Raw genomic sequence first — 22,216 nt, 5'->3', positions numbered from 1 at the left:
TATGCTTGATTCTCGTTATTGTTACATTCACGAAATGTAATTCTTTTGTCTCAAGAGGACACGAGTATCTCTAAAAATCATGGGCATGTCGGGTAGGATGCTTGTCTAGCAGTCAGAAGGTTGTGGGTTTGAATCCCATCCCGAGTATGAATGCCCAGGATTTTTATTATGGCTTTTATTAGAAACACTGAATAATCGATTCATATTTAATGTTGATGGGGAGCAATTTGTCAAACGATTGCAATGAAAACAATTTTAATAGACATTGTGTCTGAATTTTCTTACTGCAAGGCACATGCATGATTGCAAGCAACCTCTGCTTCCTAAGCCAATTATTACCATTAATTCAGATGAAATATTGCAAAGATTCAGGTTGTAAGGGGTATATAAAGGCTGGAATCTGTGATACAGTGTATTTTCCAATTTCTTTGAGATATATATTTTTCTGTATAGATGTGTGCATGTGTGACTTTAAAGGTCATGTTTATCTTTGGGAGCAGTGATTTAAAAATATGTGCAAGATATCACATTTGATGCTTATGAGTAGGTCTGTTGTACCATAAAACATCCTACCATATACAATTTTTGCAATAAAGCCTAAAATATAAGGAGATATCAGTATTTTTCTTAATAAACCGTAACTGTAGACGGTTTACTCTGGAAACATTTTTATTATAACTATTGTTCACATTTTGTATATCAAACAATACTTAACATCGATTTTACTGATTCAGATTTTTACAGTGGTTTCTATTCCTAACTCACATTTTAGAACTATTTTAAAGCACTAATGCTGGGTTTTTGTTTCATCTGCAAATGGTAAATTATGCCTGTAATATAAGTTCTTATCCAATGTTATATCATGCAAGATAGTGAATGAATAATTACGTTTTTGCCAGTTTCCAGATGCTCAGAAAGCAGAGGAGTATTTGGAGCCCATGGTACTGGGAACCATCATCACTCCAGACGAGCACGTCAGCAAAGTTTTGAGCCTCTGTCTGGTGAGTCCCAGTGAATCTTTTTATACCATATCTTACATTTTGAATGTGTCTGTACAGCTGGAACAACATTCATCTGTCAATTTCGTAGCTTCAGTTGCTGTAAGCCTATATTGTTCCTCAATTTGGAAGTGAGAGAGTACTGGCTACACACTTTACGAAACTTCAGATTTCAGGCTTCATTACTGACTGCTAGAGATGCACTTTGGGGAAACAAGACAAAATTTATTCCCCCAGTGCCAATACATTTGTTAGAACCATCCTTTCCTGCCTGCTTGGGAAAAATTCTTGGTCTCCAGTTCTGTTTACTACTAGGGGCCTAAATAATCATATCATCATACATGAAGGGAGAGAAGACCAGAAATTTAAAAATCAACCCGTTGAGGACGAGTCCCGAGTATACTCGGGCAGGTGTCTATGGGAAATGAGTGTTGTAGCAAAATCAGTCCGTCCTCAACGGGTTAAGAAACCGGACAAGAAATTGTGATTTCTGCACAAGAAACAGACTATGAGGTTTCCTTTCCCTCGTAGGTGTATCGATAAAAAAGTGCATTAACTATTCCATTCAACTGCTCAGTTTGGCATTGGCATCTCCCTTAATGCCAATTTGAGGGGACTTAATATTCAAGATCAGTTTGTTGAAGCCAAGTCCTCAATGCATTCTTACAGAGCAAGCGAGGAGAGCAGGAAGAGTACACCTACATAGACACGTCTCGAGTGCTGCTGAAGTATAGACTACCACTGAATGAGGTGGTGGTGGACTTCTTTGATCAGCTCAAGTCACTGTCGTCAGGATATGCCAGGTGAGTTTTGAAACATGGTGTTAGTGTTTAACACCATGCATTAGTGAATAGTGTAACACCATGTGTTAGTGTTAGTGTTAGTGTTAGTGTCTTTAAAAATGAATTGACGAATGGCCATAGTAGTGGCATGGTGTGTTTGTTGATGTACTGATTGCCAATAGGAAGTGGTGTATCTCCCACAGAGTATGGTTAGGGAATTTGCCTGATAAATACCTGGTGCATACTAGCGACTCTCAATATCAGCTGAAAGATCTATTTTGTGTATTGTCATTGAAGACACTGCAATGTATCGTGATTATGTTTTATTGTACCGTCATTGTTCCCATCTCAAAGAGTTTAGCATGATATCTTCGTTGTTTTATATGTACTGTAAAAGCTGCATTTTTGTGTACAAGTATTTTCTAGGAGTAGGTTACAGACATTTTCTTGAGATGTTGTTTTTGTCATTTGACACCGAGGCTATCATAAGTGCACTAATGCCTGTTTGTATGAAATATTTTTGCATGTTGTCATTAAACTTCGTAACCTAGTAGAGATTTGTGAAATTTGCAAAATTTAAACCCTCACAAAAATAACAGCTATGACAGTACATGTATATTCATCTGTTGTTTCTGTGAGGATTGTACGTACTAATTATTTTGTGTGATGCACTACCGTATATGAGATGTTACGCTCATCATATGAACTGTGTTTTGGTATCATGCCCTCTATTGAAAACTTAAGCCTGCCTCTCGATTCTTTTGACGAGTAGTTTTGACTACGAGGACTGCGGCTACCAGTCAGCTGACCTGGCCAAGCTGAGCATCCTGCTCAACGGCCGGGAGGTTGAGGAGCTGGCCACTGTGGTGCACAGGGACAAGGCCAGGGAGTCGGGCAAGGCGGTTTGCGGCAAGCTGAAGGAGAACATCCCTCGACAGCTGTATGAGGTGGCCATTCAGGCGGCGGTTGGCGGCCGCATCGTTGCTAGGGAGAACATCAAAGCGCTGAGGAAGAACGTCCTTGCCAAGTGTGTGAGTTTATAGTGCTAGTATTTTGTGCTCTTCTGTGAATGCAAATTTCTTGTGCTGGATAGTATGCTTACAGATACTAGTATACATGTATTTATATACCAAAGTTGGAAAATGTTATTTGTATCAGTTGTAATATCAAAGTTTTGCTTATTACAGTGCACTCCCGTTACAACGAACACGGTTATAACGAAATTTCGTTATAACGAATTCAATCTTCTGGTCCCAAAATTATCACCATTAAAGTCTATGGTACAATATTCGCTTATAACGAACACGGTTATAGCGAAATTTCTGTTATAACGAAGTCTTTTCCGAGCGCCACAGACAAAGAAAAACAAAAGAAATGTGCTCCGTTATAACGAAATGCGAATTGCTTTCGAAAATACGTAGCGGAACAAGCATTTATAGCGTCTCTGCATAGGTGAACGCTTCACACCACCGTGTGTTCGCTCCTTGTGTCACGCACAGTTTCTGAGAGGAACTTGCGTTTATTATTGTAATACAGTTATCCCATCACATTTCACATAGCTTTCCAGTGTGTGATGAGTATTCAGCAAACATAATATGATATATAAACGTGGTTCCTTGTTTTCGTTATGTATTGTATTTGTTCGGTTATAACGAAATTTCGTTATAACGAAAGAAAACTGCTGGTCCTGAGCATTTCGTTATAACGGGAGTGCACTGTATAAAAAATAAGGAGTCACACCAGTAATCCTTGTACATGTAATATTAACCACTTGTAAAATACTGAGGTAATCAGTTGGTTGGCTGAAATGGCAGTTCTGTGTTCTTGCAGTTCCCATATGTGAACTCTGGTGTGTTCATGAAAATCACATGATATAAACTTCTGTTTTTTTCCCATTTAAAGTACAGTCAACTTCGGATACCTCGACGTCGGATAAGCCGAATATCACTTACCTCGGGGGCAAAATGAAAGTCCCGAGTGTTCCTACGGAGTTTCCGTGTATTAAAATTCGCGTAGCTCGAAGAAAATAACTCGAAGTTCGGTTACCTCGAAGTGAAATCTACTGTCCCGATTTTAATTAACTTATTGTTTTTCCCAGCATGTAGCTCGAATCGAAATTGCAAACATCACTCGGCATCTCCGATTAACCTACATACGTACACGGTATGCACATAGCACCCTTGCCAACAGAGTGCTTACGATAGCACTACGCTCTGCCCATCATCTTCTTTTCTTTAACCACTGTGTTTTAATTCTTGATCATGATAGTCATACCGTGCGCGTAGATTTCTTAACAGTCGTGGCGCACCTGCGTAGGTGTTGACAGTATATCTTTGGCATTAATCACGGTCCACTGTCCAAACATCAATTTCCAGCATAGTGCCTTTTTTAAACTTTTTTTTTTTGCCTTTCACGAAGTATGTTTCATTTATTTTTCCCCGAGAACGCAAGCACAGATTTTTTTTTTTTTTTTTTTTTTAGCAATGCGATTATGAAAATATTGTGGAATATGATGTGGAAGTATAGGCCGAGTATAATGAAGAATAGAATAGACAGGGCTCCACACCAACTTTTATCGGGCCACCAGTATCACTGGTTTTTATTTTTTGGTGGTCGAATTTACTCGAAATTAAAATCTGGCGACACACACACACACACACACAAAAAAAAAATGGAGAAAAAAATAAGAAAAACTAAACCGGTCCTACTAAACATAGAAAAATGAATATTAAGCTTTATTAAAGTGATACAGATGCCCATGTCTAAAACAAATGAATAGAAAATCCAATCATCTTATTCTGTGTTTTAAGATTTAGCAAAGAGGCATGTAGATTATTATAAAAGTTGATGCCTATATATTTAGGAGGTCAAAACTTACGTTTGAAATGGAAAAGTGGGAGCATTTGCCGACATTTGTTTAATAGCATCCTACATTTGTTTTAGCATTTTAAAGAGCCGAAAGTTACCGTTATTCATTTCTTATTGTAAAAGCAATCATCCAACATTTATTAGTCTGTTAGCACCTTACGGAGCCGAATATTACCTTAATCATTTTTAAGTGTAAAAACAAACAACCGACATTCATTTTAGCATCTTACGGAGCTGAATGCTATCCTTATCCATTTCCGAACGTGAAAGCAAACATCCGCTATTTGTTTCAGCATCTAACTGAGCGGATTAATACCGTTAATCATTTCCAAATGTGAAAGCAACAATCTGTCATTTATTTTTGCATCGTACGAAACAGAATATTACCGTTATTCATTTCAAACATACGACATTTATTTCATCATCGTACTGAGCCGAATGTTACTGCTGTCCACTTCCGAAAGTGAAATGAATCATCTGACAATCATTTTATCATCGTACGGAGCCGAATGTTACTGTTTTTTTTATTTTTGAACGTCGAAGCTGACATCAGACGTTTATTTTACCATCAAATGTAGCTGAATGTTACTGTTATTCATTTCGAAATGTAATAGCAAATATCCATTTTTTTAGCATCATATGGGACAGAATGTTACTGCTATTCACTTCCAAACATGCCAAACGTAAAAGCAATCATTCGAGATGTATTTTAGCATTTTCCGGAGCTGAATGTTATTGCCATTTACTTTCGAACGTAAAAGCAAACATCTAGCATTTATTTTATCATCGTAAGGAGTTGAATGTTATTGTTACTCATTTCCGAACGTCAAAGCAAACATCAGACAGTTATTTTAGCATCGTATGGAGCAGAATATTACTGCAACTTCCGAAAATAAAAGCGATCGTCTGACATTTATCTTAGCATCTTCCGGAGCCGAATGTTATTGCTATTTCCTTTCGAAAGTATAAGGAAACATCCGGCACTTATCTAACCATCGTACGGAGTTGAATGTTATTGTTTTTCATTTCCGAACGTCAAAGCAAATATTCGACATTTATTTCAGCATCTTCCGGAGCCGAATGTTATCCTTATTCATTTCCGAACGCAAAATCAAAGATCTGACATTAGTTTTAGCACCATACGGAGCCGAGTCTTATCGTTTTTCATTTCCAAAAGTATGAGCAAACATCCGACATTTATTATTGTTAGTACAGTGGAAACTCGATATAACGAGATGGTCGGGACCGAGTCATTTTCCTCGTTATAGCCGATATCTCGTTATATCAGTAGGCATAAAAGAAGGCATAACATAAAGACATTCATTTGCACATGTGGGACTACCCATTATATTTCAATCAATACTGATAACTTGATATTGTGTGTGAGGGAATTACTCACCTTTATGGGTAAGAAGATGTTTTTCGCCAAGGAAATCCAATATCAAGAATGTGTTTCTTATTAATTGTAGATGTTTGAATTTATAAATTTATATACACTAGCTTGCGATTGTATCAAGATCGTCTGAGGATTGGTATGTGGTTATCGTATGGGTGTGTGTTGTGTGGAAAGCTTGAATATGGTCTGCACAATGCTGTGTGTGTATGTGACACATTCTGTATGTACATTATGACTACGTGTGTGTGAAGATGGGGAATTCCCTACGTAGAAGGCCAATCACAGCATCAGATTGCTTCACACCTGCTAAACGTCATGATGATGTCATGTATACATATGGCCGTCCCACCACATTTTCTGCATGTATCAGTGTGCGCGCACACACACACTTACATGTACACGTAAAACATGCAGTGCTAGCTGGAGTGCACTGAAGAAAATGATTATGTGTGTACAAGACAGTTTTTGGCGCATCAAGCTTTACAATATCGGAAGATGATAGCACAGGCGAAATAAAGCTTTACCGAAGGCATTTTGCTTACCTCGCTATAGCAGGTTTGATTGACTATGTTTTTCTTTGTTTGGAAGTCACAAAATTTATCTCGTTATAGCAGTTATTTCGTTATAGCCGATCTCGCTATAAGAGTAGCATTTTACATAGACTTGTGTGAAAGGAAATTTGGGACCGGGAAAATTTCCTCGCTATAACCGATATCTCGTTATAGCAGTGTTCGTTATACCGAGTTTCCCCTGTATCTTAATCTTACGGAGCCGATTGTTACCGCTGTTCATTTTCAAAAGTAAAGGCAAACATCCGACTTTTTTAGTGGCGCGATAGGGCCACCAAAATCTTCATTTCTGAAATTTTGATTTCAATTCCGATTTTCATTCAATTCATTCATATAAAAGTCGATTCAATTCCAATTGACAAGCATGTATTAAAACAATCGGTAGGCACGTTAACAGATACCATGTTGAACATCGATAAACGTCGGATAAGTCGAAGAAAATTCGACGTACGTACGCGTACCTCGAATTTTGCGTACCTCGAATTTCACGTACCTCGAACCATTTTCTTCAGTCCCGACGAATTCGAGGTATCCGAAGTTGACTGTAATTTTAGATATAATGTGAAGAAAGAGATCAAAAGCTTTAGTGATATTGCATGATACACATATCTATTCATACAAACTTACATAAACACAAAAGTCAATTGTCTTAGAATCGGAAACATCTATTGGGCGCACATACACGTTTGTGCAAACGAGTGCATCTATGAATCCAAACACATACACACAATTACCAGAGGTAACAACCACAAAACTTCATGACTCAAACAGTGAGGCACATTTTCGCCTTATGCTGATGTGTACTAAACAAATTTTATAGCAAAATGCAATGTTGATGATTTCACAGATAGGCCTAGTAGATGTGTTGGACAGAATTACTCATCTCATGAGGATAATATATTGTACATGTACTTATAACAATCCACAAGTAATCACTTTTGCTGCTTGGCACAACTGACAGGCAATTTATTCATTGTTTCTTGTAAGCTATTTCAGTTTTAATACATGATAATGATCCCATGACATTCACCGAACACACGACTTTGTAAGGTATGGACCAGGTTCCTTGACGTCATAAACGCATTGCATGAGGGGCAAAAACAAAGCAGTGGAAACTCGATATAACGAGATGGTCGGGACCGAGTCGATTTCCTCATTATAGCCAATATCTCGTTATATCAGTAGGCATAAAAGAAAGCATAACATAAAGACATTAATTTGCACATGTGGGACTACCCATCATCTTTCAATCAATACTGATAACTTGGTAATGTGTGTGAGGTAATTACTCACCTTTACGGGTAAGAAGATGTTTTTTCGCCAATGAAATCCGATATCAAGAATGTTTTTCTTATCAATGGTAGATGTTTGAATTTGTAAATCTATATACAGTGCACTCCCGTTATAACGAAATGCTCGGGACCGGCAGTTTTCTTTCGTTATAACGAAATTTCGTTATAACCGAACAAATACAATATATAACGAAAACAAGGAAACCACGTATATATATCATATTCTGTTTGCTGAATACTCATCATACAGTGGAAAGCTATATGAAATAGTGATGGGATAATTGTATCACACTAATAAACGCAAGTTCCCCTCAGAAACTGTGCGTGACACAAGGAGCGAACACACAGTGGTGTGAAGCGTTCACCCATGCTATAAATGCTTGTTCCGCTGCGTATTTTCGAAAGCAATTCACATTTCGTTATAACGGAGCATATTTCTTTTGTTTTTCTTTGTCTGTGGCGCTTGGAAAAGACTTCGTTATAACGGAAATTTCGCTATAAGCGTGTTCGTTATAAGCGAATCTTTTACCATAGACTTTAATGGAGATAATTTTGGGACCAGAAGATTTACTTCGTTATAACGAAATTTCGTTATAACCGTGTTCGTTATAATGGGAGTGCACTGTAGCTTGCGATTGTGTGAAGATCGTCTGTGGATTGGTGTGTGGTTACGGTATGGGTGTGTGTTGTGTGTGGAAAGCTTGAATATGGTCTGCACAATGCTGTGTGTGTGTGTGTGACACATTCTGTATGTACATTATGACTGCCTGTGTGTGTGTGAAGATGGGGAATTCCCTACTTAGAAAGCCAATCACAGCATCAGATTGCCTCACACTTGCTAAACGTCATGATGATGTCATGTATACGACTGTCCCACCACATTTTCTGCATGTATCAGTGCGCCCACACACACACATACATGTACAACATGCGGTGCTAGCTGTAGAGTGAACTGAAGAAAATACGTGTGTACAAGACAGTTTTTGGCGCATCGAGCTTTACAATCTCGGAACATGATAGCACATGCGAAGTAAAGCTTTACCCGAAGACATTTTGCTTTACCTCGCTATATCAGGTCTGATTGGCTATGTTTTTCTTTGTTTGGAAATCACAAAATGTATCTCGTTATAGCAGTTATTTCGTTATAGCCGATCTCGCTATAAGAGTAGCATTTTACATAGACTTGTGTGGAAGGAAATTTGGGACCGGGAAAATTACCTCGTAATAACCGATATCTCGTTATAGCAGTGTTCGTTATACCGAGTTTCCCCTGTATAAAGCGCATAGCCTCTAGCCAGCTCCGCAGTATGCATACAGCATACCTGCCTGTCTGTCTGGCCTGATAAAATCGCATGTGATAATGGGATGTGGGATCTCGCGCTTATGTGCTTGCCCACCATACATAGTTTTTGCCCCTCAGCAAGTTGAGCCTCGGCTTGATGACATCATTAGAATTTCGTCTATAAGGCAGAGTTACACTTAAGTCAGTGTTGTCTTTGGAAAATATGCTTACCTCAACCATGTCAAATTTTGATCATTTACAAAAAAATGAAGGATATGATGAATGCGTAGTATATTCCCTTGTTTGAATGCATATATATATATATATTTTTTTTTTTTTTTTTTTCTGCATACTTAACTCTCTAAACTTTCTCACACACTGTGGGAAAACGAAGCTCCTAAAAACAACTCTTTTTTTCAGACACAGTGGCTCGCACATAAATAATAGTTATATGTAAACCATACACCAACACATTTGACAAATACAAATGTATAACATGCAAAATGTATAGCATGCAAACTAAATATCACATAGCTTTAAAATCAGGGAAACACAAGCAAATAGTATACAATATTCCACATTATTTGTTGGAAACTTGTCCGGCAAGTATTTCCTCACTTTAGGAAACTTCATGTACCACCACCAAAAAAAAAAAAAAATGAATAAACAGTATGACTATGGAGTATGCCATATCTTACAGGTAAAAATTGTCTTTATGTCATGACTAAAATTAAACAATGTAGATTGAGACTTGAGCTGTGAATGTCATGTCATGTCATCATTGCTGGAATTTTGTTTTTCATCTGCCCCTCTTACTATTCTATTATTAGCATATACCTTTTTTAACTTTTCTGCAAGCTATATTCGCACTTCCAAATGCCAGGAATATAGAATGTATGAGTAGTTTTCTGCTAACCTCACACAATTAATGTCATGCCATAACTTTGGCAAAGCCAACCATGATGGTATCTGAAATCATGATATTGCTACTACCACAATTTCTACTATTACTACTTCTACATGAGCTATCGACGATAATAACAATGATAGTTGATATTTATGCAGCTCCTCTTCCACTGGATACAATTCCAGAGTTGTAGATGGCTAGCCAACATACTTCCAATGCCCTATACAGTGTACTCTCATTATAATGAACACAGTTATAACTAAATTCCGGTTACAACAACATAAAATTCATGCCTCCAAATTATTAGCTATATATATCTTTATATACTTTATTTGTTCAGTTATAAAGAAATTTCGATATAATAATAAGAAAAGAAACACTGCCAGATATGAGGACTTTGTTGTAACGGGAATCGACTGCATCACTTAAACTACATACACAGCAGGGTTCAAAATTGGCGATGGTCCGCTGGCCATTGGCCACCCAAAATCACGTCGGACTAGCCAAAAATCATAAAATTCTGAAGTTACTAGTCCGTCTGGCTAGCCAAAATATTGCTTCAGTGTCAAAATTGATTCTAAGTAGTCCGCCTGGCTAGTTAAAAAAAAAGTTAAGTGCGACCCCTGCACAGAGATGTGTTAATTATGTATATATTATCTGTACATGGAAGTTGACATGACATGATTAAGACCTCAGTGATACGGAGACCAGTACCCACATTCTCGATGCTAAGTTCATCATTAAATGTCTTTCTATTTTTCATTTCAGTATGGAGGAGACATCACACGGAAAATGAAGTTGCTTCGACGCCAGGCAGAGGGGAAGAAGAGGATGAAGAAATTTGGCAATGTGGATGTTCCAAAGGATGCTTTCATCTCCATCCTCAAGAGGTGACAAAGGAAATCTTCAAAGATCCAAGCTTTTGACTTTGATTCTTGAGCTGATGCTTACCTAGATGGCATGGACTTGGATCATGCAATTTCACAGGGCATTTTAGCCTCCCTGCTAACAACTCCAGAACTTCTGGATGCCCAGATAGCACATCAACGTAGGCACCAAAAATGCTATGTCAGGGATGCTTTCAACTTCGTGGTCATCAAAAGACAGTTCTGGACAGAGGCCCTGGGACATCCAAAGAGTCTTCTCTGAAGTTTTTATACAGCAAGATATGTAGATCCATTCTTGTGCTCATACCTCAAGAATGTTCCTTGTCAACAGTGTTCCTTGCAGTGGCAGTATTGACATCTCTGAGGCAGTGTGGCAGTCACTCCTTTTCATAATGCAAGGAAAATAAAATGAAAAGTAGCAACTAAGAATACATGATGTATGCTCTGCGATTTTTCATAGAAAGTATTGAATGCTGTTTTCACCTTGCCATAATTGATGAAGACATGTCATTCACATGGGTTGACAATTAGTCAGACTATCAAACTTCTTTTTCAAACAAGGAAAAGAATATTTTGTTCACAAGTTTGATATTATCAAGGACAAGAACTACCGATGCATATTTCATATTTCACAGTAATTTCAATTTTATTGAAAAAATGATGCAATAGATTGCAGTAAGATACTGTATTGATTCCTAAGATACTGGATATGATTTGATCAGTTTCTTCCATTTCAGTCAGTTCCAATACGAAGTCAAGAAATGCCAAATAACATTGCAGTCTCCTGTGGTGTACATGATGTCACAGTTGGAGTTCTCTGCTTTGGTAATCATACCTGGACTTGCTTTGGTACAGTTCTGCTAACTGTTCTCAAATTGTTCTGACAAATTTCCTTCACTTAGCCTGTCTTAATGCTATGAAAATAAGCCTATATTAAATTAAGGATAAAACTATATTTGTTTCCTTGCTGTGTGATTTTGAGTGAGAAAATGGCCTTTTATATCCATATGTACTGCTGCATGCTTATTTTCACTACTGTATCATTTGGCAGACATTCATCAGTTTCTATCAGCCAGCAACATGATAAATAATTTTTAGAGGTGAAAGGAGAGACAATGTCATTCTGCTGTAAGCTTAGCAAGCAACCACCCCTCTCATCTTCACAAATAATTTGGGGTCATATGCTCCCCTATTTAATTAGGCATGAATTATTACCAGACACTGTCAAGCAATAGATCACAGACGAATGAATTTTACAGATTTACTCTAATTCATGACAAAGATGGCAATATTGAAATAACCACAGGTGATAAGATTTTTTTTTTCTGTTCTTTTGACATTATGATGACAACAATTTCTTCATATTTATCTGAGTTTCCTTTGATCTGATCTTGATCGGTGCTTGAGGTTCAAAGTGAAATAAATTCTCTTGCATATTGAAGTACACTTTTCGCATGCAGCAATTTCTGTAAATTATGAGGGGGAAAAAAAGCCATTTCATGTAAGGCAATACTCACCAGTGCATCTTGTTACAGTTTACATAGAATGTGGCTACTTTGATGTTTCGTAGAGGGCAGCAAAGACTGGCTGTATCTCAGGTAGCATTTCCGTGGTCGTCATGCCCCGTCCCATCTTGTGGAAGGCCCTCATGGCACATCGCTTTGTCAGGAGACATGCCCCGTAGGCTGCACAGAGGGTGGGGCCATAGGCTGCAAGGTACTCACTGCAGGTTATACACACACATATACCAAATACTCAGTGCCAAGACTAGAAAGTCTGATTATTGTTGCACACAACATAATCTGGAGATTTTTATACTACAATTTAGATCATATTCAACCAATTAATCCAAGTCTAAGAATTGCTCTCTAATTTCTAAATAAAGCTCACGACACATGGCATTTGAAGCAGAATATTTGTAACTTCTGTACACACATCAAAATTACACATATTTAGCAAAGTTGTTAATCAATATCTCTTACTAGTGATCTATTTCACACAAGTTCCTTTTAATATAAAGATGCTTTCTCCTCTTTCCTGTATCATGATGTGTCTGGTAAATACAGAGCTACCAAGTCTCACGCATTGTGAGTGAGACTCAAGCATTTAGGGTCTGTCTCACGATCTCACGCATGACACCCATTTTTCTCACGCATTGGGAGCATAGCTGAAAGGATTGAAGTAAGAGTTGCAATTGAAGGCATATTTCCCTTTTGTCTTTCAAAATAAGTAAAAAATAGTCACTTAAGTATGCACCAGCATGCACCATTAAGAGCTAAAAACTGAAAAAGCTCCCAACCGTGGGAGGGCGGACACCTCCCTCCCACACCCTCCCTTGCTCAGTCGCTTCGCTCCAGCGCTCACGCACATGCGCGCGCACCGAGATGCCAAGTCATGAAAATCTCACTCATAAATTTTTTTTGAACTTGGCATCTATGTAAATATAATGTGGCAAATGCTAGCATCATAACAGGGAAATTATCAGAAGTTGGTACAGTGCATCCCCATTATAATGAACATGGTTATAACAAAATTATGGTTACAACGAAATAAAAATTCAGGCCGTTACATCATCAGCTCCAACGTATTTTAATTGTTTGTTTGGTTTTAACGAAATTTCGATATAACGAAAGAAAACAGTTGGTCCCAAGGACTTTGTTATAACAGGAGTTCACTGTATGACGTTTGTAATCAGATTCCAGTGTGCATGTGCATCAGCATCATCTTCCAATGCACCTTGAGAGAGAACTCTACAGGTATTCAGTACAAATGGCACTTTAACATACTTGGTAATGGCCTCCTTGTCCCGACATGCCTGATGAGCCCAGAAAGTGAAGACGCCCATGGTTCCCGAGAGGATGTCGCCCTGACCACCGCATCTACGAGGACATCCCTCACCACAGCAGACCAAAACTAGGAAGAGATACAAAATCACAATTCAATACACAACACAGTGGCCTCTGCATGAAGTTGCTACCTGAGAAAATTAATGGGCACATACCCTTGGGCCCCATTACATAGAACTATTACATGTATATCTTTTTAATTAATGGTGCCTCCGCAATTAATAGCACTTCCATATAAATAGCAACACTATTCCATAGCCAGTCAAAGACAAGAAATCACTGATGGTTACCACTGATAGTAGAGTTGCCATTGATTATCACGATGCTAATTTCATACTACAGGGCCATGGACTTCATTTCTTTGCAGATAGTGCTTGTCAATGAATAGAGATTACCTCATCCCCCTAATCCCTATTGTGTTATCATGGCCTTCCTTTTGGACTGAGGCACATTGCTACATCTGACTGGGCCTGGTAACCGTACCACCAGGCCCAGTTTAAAGTTCAGCTATGTGTCTGGGCACTTAAAGGGTTAAGAAGGATTTGAGTATATAATCTCTACGAAATGTAACATAATTTTCATCTGTTTATTTGGTACTCTGGTTAACTTAGTAAAATCTGCTCTCAATGCCACAAATATAATAAACCTGTTGTCTCTGAGAAATGACCATTCCCCGCATATTTCCTGCCTCAAGCATCCGGTTCCCATTACCAATATACCGGTATTAAGCAGTCTACAGATTAAGAAGGAGGTGCAGTGCATTGCATCCCAAGTGAAGTTATTCAAAAAATTTCAAAGGATAACATCTTCCAGAGGACAGCTGACTTGTGTGATGACAGGCATGAACTCCAGATAAGTGAAAGACAAATTTCTTACTGTCAGAAAGAATTTATGAGAAAGTCCCTCATCTTTGTTCTCAACGATTACGCACATCATACAGATTTCCTTTAATGGCTTTAAGCTGTCAACCAGCGATGAATAGAGACTGCTTATTTTCAAAATGATCATCGATGAAGCAACATGACCAATACATATTTCACTGTCCCATTGCTAAAAATAAATGAATTTCTGACTTATAATTTCTGAAGTAGCTGTATTTTCACAGATTTTTACCCTGTAGTCTGTGTTTTGAAGCAGTTTTGAAACGGGGTATGTTTGCAACATATTCAGACAGTTTCCAGGAAGTTTTTATAGTCTTTAACTCTTTATGTGCCACGTTTGCACGTTCGACTCGGTCGACGGCGTGCCAACTTCGCATATTCTGCTCAAACGCACGAACCCGCCCAATCTGATCGATAAATTGCCAAATGCCGCGGTACAATGAAGGCGTTTATCGCGCTTCCGTTCCTCTCACATATAGCTTGCATTTTATGTGGTGATTGACTATCGAGCGTTGTTCCCTACTGGATTTGCATGTAAATTGTAAGTTTCTGTCACTGATTTGTGTGCAAAGTTATGCCTTTACAGTAGTGTAGCCACTGGTCACGTGAAAGAAAAACTATTGTGGATTTGTCATACAATGATACATCAAAGCAAAGCTCGGCATTTTCTCTTCAACTTTACCCACTATTTGGCCAGCTCAACAGAAATCATTGACTTGAAAAATAGAATGTTTTCACAAAGCAAGACTACGTTAGTGTCTCAGAATAATGTGGCACACAGGATTTTCACCATGGCACATGAAGAGTTAACTGCATGCTGACTACTGTATACGCCATATATTTCGCGAGTCTAAATTTTCGCGAATCGGGAATTCCCGATGATTTCGCGAGTGGTTAAATTCACGATCGTGGAGTCCTGTACTGGATGGAGAAGTGTACACGCGTGCATCACATTCACATCTGGATCATAGTCAATATTTTCGCGTGTCTTTAATTTTGTGAATAGCACGAAATTCACAAAAATAAAAACCACGAAATATTCGGCGTATACAGTAATTAGCATTAGAGATACCATATCTTATAGAAATATGCGCATACATGTATCAGTGCTTGCATCATAGATGTTGGCTGAAATTAAAATTTACCATTGTGCCCATCAGAAATGATGTCATTCTCTCCCTTCCTGCAGACAGTCACATGACCCAGGGAGCGACACAGTTCCATCACATCTTTAATGGGCTCCACTGGATCTGGGTCTGCTCCCACCTTAGAGAGCAAAGGAAAGACTAAAAATACATGAAGATATCCCACAATGGAAATGTGTGATTACAGGAGATAGTGTAGCAGTGTCTGGAAGATGTCTCATTTGCACACTTTCTGCTTCATTTGCACAAATTTCCATGCTTCCACAAAGAGATATACGTAATTACTTGTTCAAAAGTATTCTTGCCTACCCTTTAGATTTAAAAAAAAAAATCACTTGTGCAGTTCAGTTTTGGTAAAAAGCAGATTTGACACAGCAATATATCCGATATAACATGTGGTTACCAAATGGAGCAAATTCCTTGGCTCTCATTGCTTATGATTACTGACATATCAAACTTTCTTATCACAGTGAACACAATTTTCTTGTTCCACGAACCTTGTATTCCAAAAGAAACTGACACAAAATAGATGGACTGATAAGATTTTGTTTCACGGACAAAAGTCAAAGGTCTGTGATTGCGGCTCAAGAGCCAAAATACTGTTGTTTGAGCGATTATTTAGGAGATTATTTGGTCAGATCCTGCAGAAAGCATGAGCAACAATAAGGCTATTTACCAGTTTGAATGTGGAACAGATTATTAGAGAAGAATTTGTGGTTACATAAAGAAATTTCACAGTTCCAGTATTTATCTGAAAAGAATATGACTAAAACTGTACATTACAATGAATTTTGTCAGTGTCAGGATTTCATGGAAGTATTCTGAACATGTGCCTTTATAAATCAACAGTTAATACAGGGCGTTAATATTCTTTGATGAAAATGAATGTGTAATAACTCCCGAGAGATTTGAAAATAGTACATAATTTGATTGGGTAGAAGGATACTAAGAGGAAGAAAAAAAAAATGAATTGTACGGAATAGCTCATTACTGCACTTACCACAGCCTTGAAAAGATGTTTAAATTCTACCACATTGGGAGTCAAGATTGCCTTCTTGTAGTTAGAGATGAGTTCTGGAGACTGGGTAAGAAGAAAAACTCCATCCTGCAAGAAAGAGGAGGAATAGTCCAGGTCAAGGGTTACATTTCGGGAAATGGGAGTGCGAGTGTCCTTCTGGTGTCATCACAACACAACAACATAATTACAACACTTGCAGGTACTTGGCTTTCAGTACTAAATGTCTAATACAGTGGACATCCGTTATAATGAAATCCTCCGGACTGGCAGTTTTCTTTCATTATATATCGAAATTTCGTTACAACTGAACAAATAAACAATAAAAATGCAGAGAGTGGACAATGTTGTGGCCTTGAATTTTTACTCCGTTTTAACCGGAATTTTGATACAACCATGTTTGTTATAACGGAGTGCACTTTAGTAAATTTGTAATGTAGTTTGTGGTTGCATTGTGCTGGACTAAATTTTCTCTCAAGCAAATCACTCATATTTTTTTTCCATCATATGAGATGAGGTGAAAAGACATCTCTCTACAAGCATAATACTGCAGTCATAAATTTCCTAGTTTGCTTGACATGAGTCTTGTCTTGTACAAAGAACTTTTTTTTTTTTAATACATTCAAACACAAAGGGAATATGAAAGGGAATTTCATCAAAAACAACAGTAGTAACATTGGGGATATGAATGTACATCTACTCTAAGGGCATTAGTTCTTGTTTTTCTTTTTGTAATATAGTATACCACAGAAGTTGTGAAAAAAGATATTACTCTAGCAATTATACAGGTGACTCCCCTCGTAACAAAGTCCTCAGAACTACTTAGAGCCATTCTCTTTTGTAACATTGAAATTTAGTTACAGGTGAACACACAAAGTACATAAAGATGCATAGATAATTTTGGGACCTGAATTTTAACTTCATTGTAACAAAATTTAATTATAAGTGTGTTTGTTATAATGGGAGTGCATTTTACAAAGTTCTACCATGGAGCTATAATAATACACTTTGTAGCTTCGTGGTTCTAAAGTAAATTATAATCTGTACTGTCTCTCTCAAATTTGTGAGACGAATTTTTTTGCACGTTATCATGATATTAACTGTTAATGTGCCAGGCCCAAAACCCCTAACGTGCCAGAGGTTTTTACCTAACGCCAGAACGTTTCGAAACTGGACTGACAATGAAATTTAAAACCGCCATATCTCTGAAACTATTGACTGTTTTGAATTGAGTTCTACACAACATATATCAAGAAATGTTTGCTCTTTCGTGTCATGCAGTCAGTGTGCCACAATATCTATCTGAATCTGAAATATTGCAGAAATATTTGATACATCACAAAAATTATTAGACATTTTTGTGTAGTATGGAAAAAAAGAGTCAGTCTTGTTTTTTCTTCAATGGAACGCTCCCTTGACTCTGTGAGAAAGTTTTAGAGCAACATTTCCTCTTTCAAATGATAACAAAATTGCCTTCTAGAATTGTATGATTCCAAAGATACTAGCAGTTTATTTTGTCTTAGCAATTTCTCTTTCTGCCTCAGTAATTCATTCCCAAATTTGAGTCCTTTAGTCCCAGATCTTGTATTTGAAACTAAAGTAATTGTCCCGGGCCCTGGAATGTCTTTTGTCCACCTGAGAAGGAAGAACCTGCTAATCCTCCTTTTGTCTGCGCGGACCGCGGGCGGGCGTACTCTATTGAAATCGGCAGGCCTTTGTTCACGCGCAGTTCCTATGCTAGCGTGGGGACGATTAGTGACGTTCACCAAAACAAAAGGATGAAAGACCTGACCGACGAACGAAAGCTGACCCTCTTTGAGGGACAAAATCAAAGCAGCTTCCCGCAGGACAGCGTCCAAGCGGAACAATGCGAGTGGACCGCATAGACAATACACGCAGAGTCAATAGCATACACACGCGTGGTTTATCTATGAGACTTTTGATCCATACACATCTCGCAGAGGGTGCGCCCGCTGCGGATTTTCCCGATGTGAAAAAAATACATCTAGCTGAAAAAGTGTGTATTTACTCAAAATTTTTCAATGTATACATGCTCATATTTTTAGTGGAAACGATGGCTATGCTAATCAGCTGCAAGTACATATCATTGGCAGTTGCTTGGTGTAACACGTTACGGTACCACAAGAACTTGAATGATCAATGCTTTTCTCGCTGTTCTTAGTCGCCGATCGGCGACCATGGCACGTCAGGACTAAGGTTGCCGTTTGACGACCATGGCATGTTAAGAGTTAAAAGATGAGTACAGTATATGGAGAATGGACTTACTGCATCGATTACCAGAGGCAATTCCAGTTCTCTTGCTGCAGAAATGACATCCTATATGATAAAGACAAACAGGGTTACAAATTTTATGCATTAAAATGATATATTGTACATTACATGGACTAGTGTCTCCATTCCCTTTTGAAAAGACAAGGAAAAAATCAAGGTCCCATTACGTAAAACTTGCAGTCACCTACAATTTCAAATTGACTCTTCAGAATGTTGTACATGTATTACATATGGGCCAACAATTGATAGCTCTGATTTGTAATTTATGGGAACACTTTTTACAAGACTATAATGAACTGTTACAACTTAACAAATCTATATTCATATCTATGATTTGAGAATATATGACTGCTAAAAATAAACAACCCTAGAAAAATCTGCCATTATATGAACTGCAATGTTCACATTTGTGCAATGTTTACAAGAAGCTTGTAAGAATCTGAGAAATGAGAGATAGCTTGAATCTCACCTTGACAGTGTCTAGAAGTCCCTGGTCACGGCCAAGTCCAGGACCAATCACGACTGAATGCATGCGAGGGAGCCACTTGCCCAACTCTGCCACTGCATTGGGTGCATCTCTGGTTTTTTATTTAATTTTTAGTGAGACAAAATGAGAGTCAAAGGTCAAAGAAGTCAAAGGTCAAAATTCTGTGTAACGTTTTGAAGCCCTCACCTAGTGCCATCACATAAAGCAAACGGAATCAAAATCGGGTTAGAAATGGCGAAGGAGTAGCATTTTGTAGCCAATGTACAATACAGGTCAAAAATTAAGGTCAAAGGTCAAAGAAGGCAAAGGTCAAAATTCTGTGTAGAAGTTTTGAAGCCCTCACCTAGTGCCATCACATAAAGCAAACAGAATCGAAATCGGGTTAGAAATGGCGAAGGAGTAGCATTTTGTAGCAAAATGTACAATATAGGTCAAAAATCAAGGTCAAAGGTCAAAGAAGGCAAAGGTCAAAATTCTGTGTAGAAGTTTTGAAGCCCTCACCTAGTGCCATCACATAAAGCAAACGGAATCGAAATCGGGTTAGAAATGGCGAAGGAGTAGCATTTTGTAGCAAAATGTACAATATAGGTCAAAAATCAAGGTCAAAGGTCAAAGAAGTCAAAGGTCAAAAAGTTAGAGCTCTATCACAACATACATAAATGTATGACATGCTGTACAACAAAATAATGAAGTTACAAGATTATGCAACTTTATGAAGTCTTCAAGATCCAAGTGATACTGGAAAGCACTACATTAAAATGATTTTTGGTTTCTCAAATGCTGAGGAACCTTTCTGAGGAAGATGTACCTTACTCTAAATCATTTGAAAATAAATGTCTTGTAACTCGCAATTCCAACTTCCCCACTTCGTGCAGTATTCTACCCAAAAAGATAAATCTGTGAGAGACTATCGTGTCCTACACATACTGTGGATTGTAAATCTCCAATACCATAGGACAGATTAAGCATTATTCTTTGAGAAATTGGGTCTTTTGGTGTGCACAAGTGCTTGGCAAACCACATGTCTTTGTACACATACTGGGGCAAGATATTTCTTACTAAATATGCTGAGCTTATGCTGAGAAGTGGGGATGGGGATAACTTTGAGCCTGGTAACAAGACTACTTGTAGCTCGAGAGCTTTAGTAACTCTTGAGAGAAAACGCATGATGAAGCTGAGAAACTGAAAACCACATTCAGTATGTGATAGTTTATTTTCAAAATAATCAAATCTTTACAGAAGTTCATCTGCACTGGTAATTCTATAATTTGTGTTGAAATTTTGATCTCAATATAATTCCAATATGATGATAAGAAAAATATTTTGTATCAAGATCAAAACTACCTGATCAAAGCCGATGGTAGACAAATGGAATCATTTGCTTGGATTTCAGCAAACATATTTCACTGGAATGAAAATAGCCATAAACTTTACAGACAATATCAGAAAGCAAAAATAATAGCTACAATATATCTGTCCAACTTACAAGCAGGGATGCACGATGAGCTCTGGACTGTAAGACTTGATGACTGGTGCCGCATCCCCCGTACAGAATATGTGTGAAAGGTCACACCCCTTCAGAGATGGACAGATTAAAGGCAATATAATAGATCATGCATATGGAAGGCCTTTTTCTACAAAAAAAAAATGTAGAGGAATGAGCACAGAATCATTTGTGCTTCATTCTACGGGGTTCATTGAGTACCTGAGAGGTTGCTTTTAATGGTTTCATTGAGAATGAAAGAAGAAAATGGGGATGGGGGGAGGTAGGGTAGTTTTATAATTTCACTGGCCCTTGTGCTCATGTATTATCCAGCTTTGACTGATATGGTACAGATAAATTCATCAACAAAAAAGATAAACTAATATTACAGTCAATGTCAATCTGCACAGTGAGTTATAGTTGACAGTGATTGACTTATTCAAATTCATGAAATTCTCGCATTGAGATGATCATTTCCATGTTACTGTATCACTGTACCACAAAGTAGCCTGTTCACTTTTTCTAAGAAATGTGTGATCATCACCAAACCTGTTTGATTTCCATATATATGTAAATAGGGATAAAGCTGTATAATTATCTGCATTTCATATGAATCATGCATCAATTTCATGTGATGGTTATCATTCAAAACATATAAAATGTGGGATGAATATAGTAATGTCCCACTGCTAAGAGAATAGCACATATGTGTGAGTGACGCAGAAGAAATAACAAGGATAAAGTTTGATGGCATTTTAAAAGGACATGACAACTGGCAGCCACCTATTTATCAAACCTCTATCTATTTAATGAGGTTTATCTATTCCCCCATCCATCAATCATACAAAATTTAACTGCAACATGTGTCTGGTGCTTAAGATAATTATTACCACTCTGAAGGCTGATATGGCAGAAAAGAAAGGTGCTCCCGTGTACTCTCGGCAACCACCGATAGTGGCAATTCGTCCATCCTGACCTTTGTGTTTGCCATAGCTCAACGGGGGCACGACAGACCGGACCATGTTGATAATGTGCCCCCCGTCAGTCAGGGTGGTGATAACATTTTCACCGGCAGTGCTCAGTGCT

At 38.0% G+C, this 22,216-nt stretch overlaps 2 protein-coding genes across 2 annotated transcripts in view; one reads left to right on the top strand and one right to left on the bottom strand.

Annotated features, from left to right (window-relative positions):
• LOC139732401 (translation factor Guf1, mitochondrial-like) overlaps positions 1-11,655 on the top strand; it is a 20,837-nt gene extending 9,182 nt beyond the window's left edge. Inside the window, exons 10-13 of the mRNA XM_071643266.1 lie at positions 900-1,001; positions 1,668-1,801; positions 2,553-2,811; positions 10,863-11,655. Of these exons, the coding sequence (XP_071499367.1) occupies positions 900-1,001; positions 1,668-1,801; positions 2,553-2,811; positions 10,863-10,988 (621 nt within the window). The 3' untranslated portion in view covers positions 10,989-11,655. The remainder of the gene's footprint in view (positions 1-899; positions 1,002-1,667; positions 1,802-2,552; positions 2,812-10,862) is intronic.
• On the bottom strand, positions 9,525-22,216 carry LOC139732402 (ATP-dependent (S)-NAD(P)H-hydrate dehydratase-like). The gene is made up of 8 exons (XM_071643267.1): positions 22,021-22,216; positions 21,134-21,222; positions 19,630-19,738; positions 16,854-16,958; positions 15,854-15,974; positions 13,768-13,894; positions 12,499-12,704; positions 9,525-11,364 (listed from the first exon to the last, which is right to left on the bottom strand). The coding sequence occupies exons 1-7, from the start codon at positions 22,150-22,152 to the stop codon at positions 12,533-12,535; spliced, it is 855 nt and encodes a 284-aa protein (XP_071499368.1). The 5' UTR covers positions 22,153-22,216; the 3' UTR covers positions 9,525-11,364; positions 12,499-12,532.

Source organism: Diadema antillarum, unplaced genomic scaffold, assembly GCF_040938485.1.
Source record: "Diadema antillarum isolate AM-2024a unplaced genomic scaffold, OU_Dant_1.0 seq00000420_RagTag, whole genome shotgun sequence".
Taxonomy (NCBI): domain Eukaryota; kingdom Metazoa; phylum Echinodermata; class Echinoidea; order Diadematoida; family Diadematidae; genus Diadema; species Diadema antillarum.
The sequence above is the reverse complement of the archived record's forward strand: the minus strand, read 5'-3'. Positions and strand labels throughout refer to the sequence as shown.